At 35.1% G+C, this 14,661-nt stretch overlaps 1 protein-coding gene across 2 annotated transcripts in view; it reads left to right on the top strand.

Annotated features, from left to right (window-relative positions):
* Positions 1-5,042: 5,042 nt before the first annotated feature.
* LOC117321970 overlaps positions 5,043-14,661 on the top strand; it is a 47,681-nt gene continuing 38,062 nt past the window's right edge. Inside the window, exons 1-2 of one of the 2 annotated variants that reach the window (XM_033876611.1) lie at positions 5,043-5,550; positions 7,703-7,807. In XM_033876611.1, coding sequence (XP_033732502.1) covers positions 5,462-5,550; positions 7,703-7,807 — 194 coding nt within the window. In that variant the 5' untranslated portion in view covers positions 5,043-5,461. Of the gene's footprint in view, positions 5,551-7,702; positions 7,808-12,353; positions 12,433-14,661 lie in introns of those variants that run through there. The other variant, XM_033876622.1, reaches the window with a different exon arrangement.

The raw sequence follows: 14,661 nt of genomic DNA on the forward strand, positions 1-14,661 counted from the left end.
GTTACAATAGTGAGTGAGGCTTACAATAGTGAGTAAGGTTACAATAGTGAGTGAGGTTACAATAGTGGTGAGGTTACAATAGTGAGTGAGGTTACAATAGTGAGTAAGGTTACAATAGTTAGTGAGGTTACAATAGTGAGTGAGGTTACAATAGTGAGTGAGGTTACAATAGTGAGTGAGGTTACAATAGTGAGTAAGGTTACAATAGTGAGTGAGGTTACAATAGTGAATGATGTTAAAATAGATGGAAGGTTACAATAGGTAGTTAGGTTACAATAGTGAGTGAGGTTACAATAGTGAGTGAGGTTATAATAGTGAGTGAGGTTACAATAGTGAGTAAGGTTACAATAGTGAGTGAGGTTACAATAGTGAGTGAGGTTACAATAGTGAGTGAGGTTACATAGTGAGTGAGGTTACAATAGTGAGTGAGGTTACAATAGTGAGTGAGGTTACAATAGTGAGTGAGGTTACAATAGTGAGTGAGGTTACAATAGTGAGTGAGGTTACAATAGTGAGTGAGGTTACAATAGTGAGGGAAGGTTACAATAGTGAGTGAGGTTACAATAGTGAGTGAGGTTACAATAGTGAGTGAGGTTACAATAGTGAGTGAGGTTACAATAGTGAGTGAGGTTACAATAGTGAGTGAGGTTACAATAGTGAGTGAGGTTACAATAGTGAGTGAGGTTACAATAGTGAGTGAGGTTACAATAGTGAGTGAGGTTACAATAGTGAGTGAGGTTACAATAGTGAGTGAGGTTACAATAGTGAGTGAGGTTACAATAGTGAGTGATGTTACAATAGTGGGAAGGTTACAATAGTGATGAGGTTAAAACAGTGAGTGAGGTTACAATAGCGAGTGAGGTTACAGCAATAGATAGGGTTTCAGTTATGGATGGGGTTACAAATGTGGCTTGTTACAATACTATTTGAGGTTATTGTGCTGTTTGACATTTTTATCAATATGAAATCGAAAGAAATCAAAATGTGTTGATTCAGTCATGTGTGTTAATTAAGATGTTACACCAGCGACAGTATATCAGGAGCATGGCACCTACGGTATAGAAATATATCGTATTATCACTGAAAAATCAAGAAACAATAAAAACAGTACCCCAAAATAATCATGAACATGATATCGAGACGGAGCACGACAGAATTTTCTCGAGACGCAATTAATCAAAGTTAAAAAAATAAAGATAAAAAAGAAGCTGAATGGTGGAAATAGCATAAAGTATGTTACTGTCGGCATTGTATAAAATTGATAATGGCCTCTTCTTGTCTTTTTGATCGATCACACTTTTAGTGTGCCGGAGATAGAGTTCCTTATTGGACCTGTTAACTAATTAAGAAATTTTGCGTGATTAATGTAAGTTAATATAACTTGTTTCGCAATTGTTGTAAAATAAATCAAGTTTACATTTTAATTCAGTAATGTGTCTATGACTCAAACTGACATTGTAAGAGAGATAACTCTGTAGTCAGCAAGACGAATTGAGATATGTCGCCAGTAGTCTCCCTTCGACTGTGTCATTGTCTGTGTTAAAAACTTCTTTTTTTTTAAGATGCAGTAAAATTGAGTGTTGAAAGAGTACACGAAGGTCGTTTATCGGTTATCCTGACCTTGGATACGGACAACGATAGTCTGACCTGGGAATACAGGTAAATATCACGTGACCTATTGTGATTACCACAGTACCAAAATAAATCACCATGGTCCATTGCGTCGCAGTGCGTTGTGAACGGATAATGAAATCATTGCGTATATGTAGTCAGTCAATATCGTATGAAATGAGGTGAAATTGACAAATTAGATTGGAATTTGGCATTATCTATCCATGTATGACCAGGTGGAATTTTTTTATCTCAACATTTTTATCTTTATATAAAATACATTGTATTAAACACACTTCTAATGTTAAGAATATCTTTAAAATATGAAAAAAAAAAAAATTAGGAAGTAGCATAATAAAATATTTTATACGTTTTTATACGTTTGTTGTTTATTTTTTGATGCATCGGAGGACCACCTGTGTAAGAATATAATTTTAGTTGTCTCTTGGTTAATAGAATGAATTAAGACATAGTAAAAGTTGGTCCTCCAATGCGCTCTCATCTTCGCTAGCCAAGACTTCTGATTACAATATTGTGGAGTGTAACGTAATCAGAAACCTTGGCTAGTGCAGATGATGCGCTGAATGCCAAAAATGATTTGAATTCGCGAAAAACCCCTCGCAATTTCTAAATAGTCCGATGATGCAACTCTAGGCCCTATGATGAAATATCCATTGTATTAACAAACTTAATTTTCATGTATAGAAGTTTTTGTGCATTCAAAGTTTTATTCAAAAACTCATTTCTTTACATTTTATTTTTTTTAAACCAATATATGCCATACATCTTATCATAATCAGCACACCAAACTGATACAACATTATGACAAACAAGCCAAGTTGAAAAATATTCAGCGAGCAATGTCGATCATTTAGTTTCCGCAAATTATTGTTATAAAAAAATCGTCAGACACAAGATGTCTTCCGTATAAATTTTGTATGCAGCAACTATTAAAATATAATTATAACTATGTAATTAAACATCATCGATGGTCGTAGTTTATTTCCATGTCCTACCAGAAAGTGTAGCATACTATAATAAAATCAATCAAAATCTACAATATATTTTGATACGCAATAAATGCTGTCTATGTAGGATTTTCGCGATCAAAAGGACCAAGCTGTAATTTGGTTCCATTACCATTTCAAGTTGCTAAGTTCACGCAAAGCATATTGAACTGGCATATTGACAATATGAGTAACGAACAGGTAACCACGCCATAGGTCTAGCGACTAGTGTCCGTCAGTAGAGTAAACAAGATCGACAGCTCTCGGTAATTATAGCTAATTAAAAAAATGAATAACGGAAGACGTCTATAGCAAAAGACATATATTTACATATTTCAATATTAAAAAGCCTAAAGTTCTCTCAACAGGGGGGTCAATTCAACGCAATTCAATTCAGTTTTATTCCAATGGTCTTATGGCCCATAGGTAAAAATGGATACAAAACATACAAACAAAATACATGATTTGGAGAGTGATATCCTGTAACTATAGCATGATAATATACATTGTTATCACTTCCACCTTCGCCCACCCACCCACATCATTCACGTTCGCCCACCCACCCACATCATTCACGTTCGCTCACCCACCCATATCATTCACGTTCGCTCACCCATGCAGAGACTGTCAATCACTAAATACACGCGTAATCATAATAACAGTTATGCATATGCCAAATGTATATATCATCAATGATTTTTAGATACATCAACATATGCATGTGCATAAAATAATTCTCTTACACACACATGTACATGTTACCCTGATTACATAATTCACTTAAATAAACGCAAGTGCACAAAATCATTCCATTTTACCCAAACATGATTTATACATTACATCATTCGCTTAAATACACGTAAGTGTACAATATCATTCCATTTTACCCACCCCATGTACATTACATCATTCACTTTAGGTCAATGACCTATACTAGGCTTGTAGATAGATTTATTTCCGCAAGAGAGTACATGTCATTGTCAATTTCGCTTTTAGATATATCGATGATTTGTTGTCAATTAATGATAATTAACCTCTAAAACAAAAATAGATCGATTTTGCTGATTAAGATACCACAGAGCCGACCGCAGATGCACTATGCTTGTCACAAAAATGGTCTGAAATGTCATCCACCATTTGGGAATAAAACAGCCGCATGGATAATTGGTTTTTAAGACAGGTATTTACGTACTATAGAGGAACAGTATGAACAATGTGCAATTAATCATCTATTCGCTTAAAAATGTTAAGATGGTTAAAAATGTGAAGCTCAACGTTTTGTAGGTTGGTAATATGCAAATATTGGTATTGTATAAAAATACACAATGGTCTTTTCTTATTTTAAATCTGTCAATAATTTGTAAAATTTCTCTTTTTCGGAGATGCAGCCCCTTTACACAGTTTGAAATACTTCCGTAACCTCTAAATAAAGGAAATGATGTGTATACTCAAAAATGGGACTTTCACTTTATTTATAGACTATGTTTTGGTACGTAAATAAACGGTGATGTCACAAAAATGAAACTTGTATCAGACATGCTGCGGTATTTCCCTGTAATGGAAAGAGATATTGTAACTATTGGCCACGCGTGAATATGTATATATATATATATATAAACCTAAACCTTTAAGTTATATTATTTATTTATTTATTTGTTCATTCATTCATTCATTCATTCATTCATTTACTTTTAGCATATGTACACCACCAAAGATGTTTCCTTATTAATCATAATAGGCCCTCGGCGAATTTAGTATCGGCCGAGGGGGATCATTTTTACAACATCATGATACTCTTTGTTGTTTATACCTACTATATTTGTGTAACTGTTCCATGTTCTATGTCTATATGTGATCGTATGTAATTTACCTGTGTCTTGATAAAGGGGCAGATTGCCTCGAAAATTTGACAATTTACTTGTCTGTACTGTCGTTATTACTACTTGACATATATCTATTTCTAGTAATACGCATCCAACATTTGTTTGTTAGGATCCAGTACCTATATTTGGTTTATACCGTCATTATTACTTACTAGACCCTATATATATAAACCTATATATACGTATACATAATAAGATGTAAAATAATATCATTTCCATGTATACATGTCATTTAAATTTACGTGGATATGCATAAATAATTCTGAGTAAGTGAAATACCTTGACCTTACTAGAAACGAAAGCTTCCAACCACGAGTAAACTGCGTGATAATGTTTGGCTGTGTCAGAACATATCAATAACCATATGTACATGTAGACGTAGTCTACTTTCGTTTTATGAATAACTTGCCCAGCTGGTGAGTGCGGACTTGACTTCCTGTTGATATTTGATTAGACGAGGCTGGTTCGAATTCGTCCGATGTGTTTTGCCGGGATGACAAGTAGTAGATAAGAAGATTTAGCCTATAGCTAGCTGTGTACTCTTATCAAAGATAGCGGAGATCGCGGATAGCTAGATCAGGATAAACTTGTTCTGAAGTTACGTAGATTTTCGGGCTGATGTTTTTTTGGTCATAGGTTACGATCCTGTCAGTGATATAGCGATTCGGAAAGTGACCAGCAAGTGGCATTCAATGGACAGGGAATTACGTAAGAGAGAATAACTAATTGTTGTATATGTCTGATGTGAGCTGTCAGTGACCATTGTCCAGCTTAACGTGAACAATCTGCGGTAAATAACACACCGATAAGATAGCGATCATTTAGTGATCAATAGGTGGACAAAATCATATTTTGTGAATAATAGACGAACGAAAACACCGAGTAACCAGTGAACAAGCGGTGACCGTTGGAAAGGAGAAACTCAGACCAAGCTGACCAGACAGTGACCACACCACCATTATGAAGGAAACACGTGCAATGCTGATCACGGTTTTCGCCATAGCGTTCGTGACCATTATCCCTATCATATTACTGGTCAGGGTTGTGACGTAAGTACTAAAAAAGATGTTCGTGAAAGATTTTTACTGTAATTAAGTTTGCGTAGATATAAGTTTTGTGCGTTACACGTAAAATGACTAAGGTTTCAAAAAAATTCTTCCGTTACTTAAAATTTCCCATAGGGAAACAGTATGTAATTTAAGTATGGTAAGGGATTTTCCTTAAATTCTGTAACGTTTTCTAATGAAAAAATAATTAGTGAAGGAATTTTCTTAACAAAGAATGGTAAATCTAGAAACTGGAATTGAGAGAAAGCTTTTTTCACTTGATTTATTATCTAAAAAACTTCTCAGATTTCCACACATTTAAGTTAGTATACATTTGTACGACTGTTTTCATATAAGATTCCCTATTTATAGCCATCATCTTTGCAACAGCTGCTGTAAGGATGTGTCCATAGAGGATAGAACAGTCATGTTGCATTTTATAGCGCAGTCACACTGAAATATCACAACCCATGCATGATATAATGAAACCCTTCCCGGTTATATCATACATATGAGCTATATCAACACAAGCAACATGTTTATTTTGGCCGATTTCATGAATCAGGTACACGCGACCTTGAAAGAGCTTATAGTGGGCTCAATGTCCGACAGCCTGGGATATGTCGAGGTTTAATCTGATGGAGATATGACCATAATCTTATAACATTGTTATCATATGGTGGATAATTGCACAATAACATAAAACACAGCTTTAAACAAACTGCCACTTAAACTGTCTTCTTGTGGTGATCTTTTTTCTTCCGAAATACAAATCTAAAATGATCTAGTTTGGCAGTATCACTTCACCGTTCTAGTCTAATAATTCTGCTTTCGTGACTATAGTGTTTGTCAATAATTAATATGATATATATATATAGTAATAATAATAAAAAACACAAACCAGAAATACGCCTGAAGAGCTTGCTCTCAAAGCATGTGAAAGCGCTAGTGTGAATTTCTGGTTTGTGTTTTTTATTATTATTACTATGTATATCCATCACAAGGACATTATATATTTTTAATTATATATATATATACAAAAATAAAGAGAAAATCTCAACATCATATACAGTTATATAACGTGCATGCACATTTTGTCCTTATACATGTATATCCATTTCTTATGTCACGTTAGAGTTGTGAAATCACAGCAAATGTCGATTGAAATTCAAAACAATGTAAGTTGTCTAAATATATATGTAAATTAGGTAAATGTCATCGCAATTTAGATATACTAAAGTACGAAGTAGTGCGACGAACAGTTCAAAGTTTTCAAATGAGTATGTACAGGCACTAGTTGTACTTGTACATACACTGACATGGCAGGCACGCTAGCTTAAGTGATCTACACTTATATTATAAAATGTATACATCATACATTGTTGAAGTAAAAAATTAAAAGATAAGTAAAAGATAATTTGTATTACATAATACTTCACAGGTTGTTGAATCACTATACTGACCTCGACAAGTGTCATTAATGCAACTGTTTATATACATTGTATATTTAGGATCATTTGATAAATTGTTTAGTAATAACAATATGTGTATCTGGTCATATCGACACAAGAAAAAATCAGATTAATTACAAAAGTTCTTTTTCTTTCCTTCAAGAATCTACAGCGTTTGAATATCCTGTAAACTTGTTGTTGTTTTTTTCTGTTCGTTTAAAAAAAAAAATTATTTACATTATCTGTACTACTGTGCGGTAAGATTACAAATGCTTACTGCCATACATGGGCTTCTATTACCAGACTTTTGAATTGGAACTCTTCTGTAAAAGGTATCTTCGCCAAGGTATACTTACCATACGGCCTTTATGTAACTCTGTGATGTTTCTTTTTCTTTATTTTTTTTTTAATTATTTTTATTTATTTATTTATTTATTTATTTATTTATTTATTTATTTATTCGAAGCATAAACGAGTTGATCATGCAGAAGTATTTCGCACGAATTCGCAACCCACTGTCCATATATAGATTCTATATGTACGTACACGTACAGTGGATATGGGCTGTGTGTTGAGAATTCAAGTCCCTGTGTAAGATCTTCCGAAAGACTTACAATGTCTTACAAAATGTATTTTAAAATAAATCAATTAATTTCATGATAATAAGTACGTCAGTAATGTATCTTGTTTGGCATGCAACACAGGTTTACCAAAGCAATGGAAGAAATCAATCAACTTCGACACAGGAATGGCAGAAATGGTACAGAGACCGGAAATACGTCACTAGCCTTCTTGTATGGTGACGAAAGGTATGTCATTAAATACTTATCTTACCTGTAGGGCATGAACTGCGTTATATTTAAAAGAATATGTTAATTTGATAAAAATATAACTTACAATGGCTACATCTCCGACAAACTGTAATTATGATTAAGATACGTTGTTGTATACAAACACCTACAATTACATTTTAAAGTAATACTAATTAGTACTATAGTTGTTTCCAGCTACTGTAATTTTAAGTTTCCTTTATATATTTAAATCTTAAAATAATAAAAAGAATAATTGCGTCCCGAAGATCTGCCTCTGTGTTTTGTATGTAAGTTTCGGTCTCTGAAACGATTATTTTAGAGTGCTGGTAATATTTTTTTTCATTTGTTGGTGTAGATAGGATATATTTCTGTACCGTTTTAAGCATTTTTGGGGGGGATGTTGTTTTTACTTTATCAGCGATGTAGCATCTTTGAAAAGATTATAAACTGTGATGTTTTGGTGTTTTACTGTCGAATTTTCGATTCACATAATCCACGAAATTGTCAATACAAAGCATTTTTTCTAGTTATTTCGAATTTGTTTTCTCATATTATAGTTAACCAAATGAAGAATTAATTCTCCAGGGATTTGTTCATAGTAGATTAAGAATTCTTCATTGTTCTGGTTATATTGAATTTGGAATTCTACAGGGATCGCAATCTAATTAAAATCTAGATGATCAATATCACTTCGTTACATAAACATGTAACGACATCAAATAAGGGGTCACGTTCTTGTGACCTTTGCTTATCTCAATATTTCACCTTCAGGTCGAAATGTCAATATTTCAATGTCATCTATCTCACCCATTCTTCACATCTGAAGCTAACTATTTCGGTAAAGCATATATATAGCTATATCATTCGTCGGACGAAATGATTTGAAATAGATTGACAGATTATGCAAGCTATGCACTCTAGTCATGCTAGTCCGGACATACGAAATTCACTTCCGGGATTCTGTAAGTACCATTTTGATTGGTTAATCCAAAAGGTCATCCTGACCTGACCCCTTTTGCGATGTTGTTAGATGTTCATGTTACGTAGTGACAGTGACCATCTAGATTTGAATTAGATTGCATACACTTTTACTGAATTATGTTATAATATTGCTGTGATCTACGTTTAGCTTTTTATTCGAATTTTATTTATTGCTGCCTTACTTAACACATTCAATGGGTGATTCCATCTTGCGATGAAGTTCAAATCATTATTGATATTCGATAATTAAAATTCTCTTTCAGCTTTGGTTCTACTTATATTGCTTTCTACACAAAAGTCTTCAAGACGATATTTCATGAGAACTATAAAATATGTTGTTTTTCAGACTACAGTAAGAACGTCATGTAATAATAAGGTAGTGTACTTCGAGACAAACATGTCCGCCATAATTGTATTACAGTTCTAAGGGCATCAACCGGGTATTGGGGTGTGGAAAGTCAAATGTTTATGTATACACACGTACATGATACTATCAGATTTGAGCCAAGCGGTCAGTGTTATTGGACATTACTGCTTTCAATACACGCGATATATATATATATATATATATATATATACGACCGGTCAGTTCTACTTCGACCTTTGCTGATTATAGGAAAACTGGTCAGAACAAAAATATACATGCGATTATTGGCCACTACCTTCCATTGCCGTCAGAGTGACCGCTCGGTCAGTAACATAATGCTACAGGGAAAAAGCATTCTGTTAAAGAAACGTCAGCTTAATTGTTTGGGAATCATCCAACTTATACCTATAGGTATATCACATGATGTGAACGCCCGTCCGGCCAGTCCCCGTGAATACACACATACATTTGTCCATGCAGGTTGTTTAATAGGTAGGGAGGGTCAATGACACCTTGACCTGTAAAGGAAGAAAAAAAACGAACTTTCACCTGTACATATAAAATAGATTTTGTTACCGTGAAAAGGCACTGAATACTATCAAACAGAACAAATTGTTTTCTCATCGGGGTTTTGATAGGGCGTGTTTGATTTCCTCGCTGAATCATTGTCCATACATGAACCCGGCGCGTGAACACAGACCCAGATTCTTATAATATATAATGACAACGCCATCAGAATTATATATCATTCCATATGAACCTAAATCTGTACAGCGGTTCGTATTTTGAGCAAGTTATTTTGACGAGACGGATGCTTTAAACATTATAACTAAGTTGTGTTAATGATGATGGATAAAGTAAGATCTCACCACGTGTTTGTGCTCGTGCTGGGTATCGGGACACTAGTTACAGTGGCTGTTGTCATGTTAGCCAGCATAACAAGGTAAGCACCTTAAGCTGATGTATTATATAATATATACTAGTTTTGATCACTGGTTGACTAAACATAAGATACTTATAACCCACACCCCTCCTCTACTCCAGAATTCATTTTATCGTCAATATCTATGGTTACCCAGAGCTGCTGGATTAATTGTGATTACAAGCAAAAAAGGGAATTGGTTCCGAGATGGTCGTCCATATAACGATCATTTAGTTTCTCAAAGAGTAAGTTAAGGTTAACAAAGTTCTAATGAAAAACACTGACAACTTTTTATTTATGGTAAAGCAAAGCGGAGAGAAAATTTGATGATATGGTATAAAATTGAAAGTTGATTTAATGGTGTGGTATATACGAGAGTTGATTTAATGTCGTGGCTAATACGAGAGTTGATTTGATGGTGTGGTGTATACGAGAGTTGATTTGATGGTGTGGTATATACGAGAGTTGATTTGATGGTATGGTGTATACGAGAGTTGATTTGATGGTGTGGTTTATAGGAGAGTTGATTTGATGGAATGGTATATACGAGAGTTGATTTGATGGAATGGTATATACGAGAGTTGATTTGATGGTTTGGTATATACGAGAGTTGATTTAATGGTGTGGTATATACGAGAGTTGATTTGATGGTATGGTACATACGAGAGTTGATTTGATGGTGTGGTATATACGAGAGTTGATTTGACGGTTTGCTATATAAGTTAATGGTATGGTGTATACATTGACGGTGTGGTATATAATTGACGGTGTGGTATATACATTGACGGTTTGCTATATAAGTTGATGGTTTGCTATATAAGTTAATGGTATGGTGTATACATTGACGGTGTGGTATATACATTGACGGTGTGGTATATAATTGACGGTTTGCTATATAAGTTAATGGTTTGCTATATAAGTTGACGGTTTGCTATATAAGTTAATGGTATGGTGTATATGTAACCTGATTCAGTCTACATTGTTGTTGCCATTGAATGCGATACCTGTTTCACTGACATACAATTACAACATACCTTCAGTAACAATAGGCCTAGGGTCATGAGATGTGGGTTATCGCATCGCATTGTGTGGACAACGGATATCAAGGCAATGCGAGCCAAATTAACAATGAAGGCTTCTGAATAATCTTACGTTGTAACATTAAGCCAGCAACGTACTGGGATAAACTTCTGCCTTTTTGTTTACCTCAATAAACTTGCCACAAATTTAAATGAGTTAAAACTTAAACAGTTTCTCCCTGAATAATCTATAGACATAAGATGTGGTCAGTGGTATGCCGAGATGAAGGACTACCAAATCGGAAGGATGGAAACTGTCCAGCTAAATCACACTGAAAGACGTATAGTTTACCAAATAAATTGACCTCTTTCTCAACATGATCAAATTAAACGTCAGAGACATTGACCTACATTTGTGCTTCAAGGATTACAGTGACAAGTGTGACCTGTAGGAAACGTTTCCTGTCCATCTTAATTATGTATATCATATTTGGCTTGTACCATGATGGAGTCAGGGATATATTACTTCGTACTGAAGCTTGAAATGGTATATAGAAGACCCGATAGGATATTTGTACTTGCAACCACTGCACCAAATATTTTCGGGTATTTGTACACTGCATCGCAACCTGAAAGGTTAATTGATTTGTGATCACTGTACCGAGACATGACGGAATGTTTGTACGTGTAATCACTGTACCGAAACCTGACAGGATACTCGTACGTGTAATCAGTCTACCGAAACCTCAAAGGGTATTTGCACGTGTAATCACTGTAGTGGAACCTAACAGGGTATTTGCACATGTAATCACTCTACCGAAACATGACAGGGTACTCGTACGTGTAATCACTGTACCGGAACCTGACAGGATATTTGCACGTGTAATCACTGTACCGAAACAAGACAGGGTACTCGTACGTGAAATCACTGTACTGGAACCTGACAGGGTACTCGTACGTGTAATTAGTGTACCGAAACCTGAAAGGGTATTTGCACGTGTAATCACTGTACTGGAACCTGACAGGGTACTCGTACGTGAAATCACTGTACCGGAACCTGACAGGGTACCCGTACGTGTAATCACTGTACCGGAACCTGACAGGGTACCCGTACGTGTAATCACTGTACCGGAACCTCACAGGGTACTTGTACGTGAAATCCCTGTACCAAACTTGTCTGCACAGTACATTATGTGTATTAATGACAATGAGCTAGACTTTGTATATCCTCAGTGACTTTGTTTGTGATACACATACACTTGTGAATGTACTTGCGGTAGAAAGGAATGGCTCAAATCCACGGAGTTATTTCTGGATATTCCGACGCTTGGATGTAAGTAAACAATGCATGTAAGATTCCGGACATCATGCTTCACGTGGAACAACATCCACTGGGTTTACTGACCATCAATCTGATACGTATACATATATGTTTGTGTTAATTAGTTACATTAAGGTATAAACCAGCTTCATGGCGATGCTTGATAATGTTTGCCTGTATTTTCCCTGCTCACTTTATTTTGTACCGCCAATCATAATTCACACTTTAAGTACTTCTGACTTCAGTGGTGTCATGGTATATGTGTTTTTTCCTGCTACATTGACCATGTTTTGTTCTCCATCAACAAGTAAGCTTGATTCGTATGGTTCTAGAGCTGTTATAAGAAATTACATCAATTAAGAAGTTATTTATAGCAAACTTACAAACCACCGCATGGTTTAATGACATACTTATGTCAAGTCGCTTCAATAATGTTACAATTATTTTCTGCTATTTTTCGCCCTGTGGTAATATCCTAAAATCATGCTTACGACATGTTTCATGTAAAGCATTGCTAGTAAATTCCCATGTCTGAGGAATATTGTATGTGTATAACAATGACGAATGACTGCACGCGCGTGTGTTTACCAACACAATACGTCAGTTCAAGGTCATTATGTATGGTAGCCCTGTCATTCCTATCACATTTGGTGTTTCCCATGCATTATGTACATTGACGAGTACGAATACATCAAATACAGGCAAGTTACAGGTATATTTAGTATATTTGTACGTTTTGAAAATCCTTGACGAATCTGATTTGTTTACACAGGTTTTCCTGCTTGCGAAACTCAATTGTTGGTTTTGGCTACGAAGACAAATATGACCGATAGGCAGCCATCTTGGGTTTCAAGGTCAAAGCTTGTTATTGAAAGAAATCCAAAAATAACTTTTCCTCCATTTGAGAATAGTTTTAGAAGGTTTATTCGGTTTCCAAGTATGGAGAACAACATTGCCACAAGACAACCATCTTTGACTTCCCGGCCAGAGTCTATGTGAATGTTCTGAATCATAATTTTTAAGGGATTGGTTCCCCTTCGGCATTATGCAGGTCAAGGATTGTAATAGCTAATTCTCAGAGAGTGATTAAATACGTTTCTCAAATATTGATGCACACTACTTCGAATGTTGATGTGGTTTCATATTTTGATAGCCATAACTCGCTTTACCGTTTTACATAATGCTGAAATTCCCGATAGATGATTCAAGAAAACTTTTACGAAAAAATCCATTGCATGCGAAATGCATACAATGTATTTCAGTTGTAGAAGTGATAGGCTGATATTGCAGCAATGCTTGTATTGACCAAAACCTTTATAGTTTGTACATTCCAGGAAGGACCCCGACAAGAGAAAGCTATAGTAAAAAAATACTTGTTTTAATTAGGGAGTACGGTGTTGATTCTAATTTAGATGGTCTATGCATTGATTGTCAGTTTTCCCAATGCTATACATGTACAAGAATGTATATAGATTAGCCTGATCTCCCTATTAAGCTTTACGAGGAATTTGCCCTCACACTCTAATCTATAGAATTGGGGAGGGAAGGAGTTTAGGTATTTAATCGTTATTTATTATCTAATATCAATAATTTTCCATTATTAACGCATTATATGATTCTTATGATTAAATCAGGAATTCATATGGCGCTGAATGAGGTAAGTGAAGGAGCTCGTAAAACTCATCTGACTTAGGATTCATCAGTATCATCTAAAATCACCAATCTCTCACGGAGTGTATTGCGTTTCCCAGATAGAAACACTATAAACTTAAGATTCACGGCGAAAAGCAAGGCCAATGATAGCTGACCAATCTGATTACATATAACATGCCATGAAACTATTGGCAATGTGCTGGTCGAGGTGACCTGGATACTTCTTGATACAAAAAAAAAGTTTGACCACACCATTGCTTATGAATGAAGACCGTTAGATGTTCTGCATGGCGAATACACGTTTTCGTTTTTTACAATGGCCTTGCTCATTACTGACACAAGGAAAATCGTCAATTGGAGAAGCTTTGAGGCTGCTTGAAATAACTAGATTGTTTTGATGTGATACCTTAAAGATTGATGACTCAAATCTTGATAAAAGCTATCGCCGTTATAAAAAAAATCTTGCCGAATGAAATACTGGCGAAACTTCGAATGAAATTACCCAACTTTGCGCACTTGCGAAGTTTCCTACTTTTCTATTATCATTTCATACTCGATCTTTGACTAATGGGCGTACTGAACACCTTT

This window comes from Pecten maximus, chromosome 2, assembly GCF_902652985.1.
Source record: "Pecten maximus chromosome 2, xPecMax1.1, whole genome shotgun sequence".
Taxonomy (NCBI): Eukaryota; Metazoa; Mollusca; class Bivalvia; order Pectinida; family Pectinidae; genus Pecten; species Pecten maximus.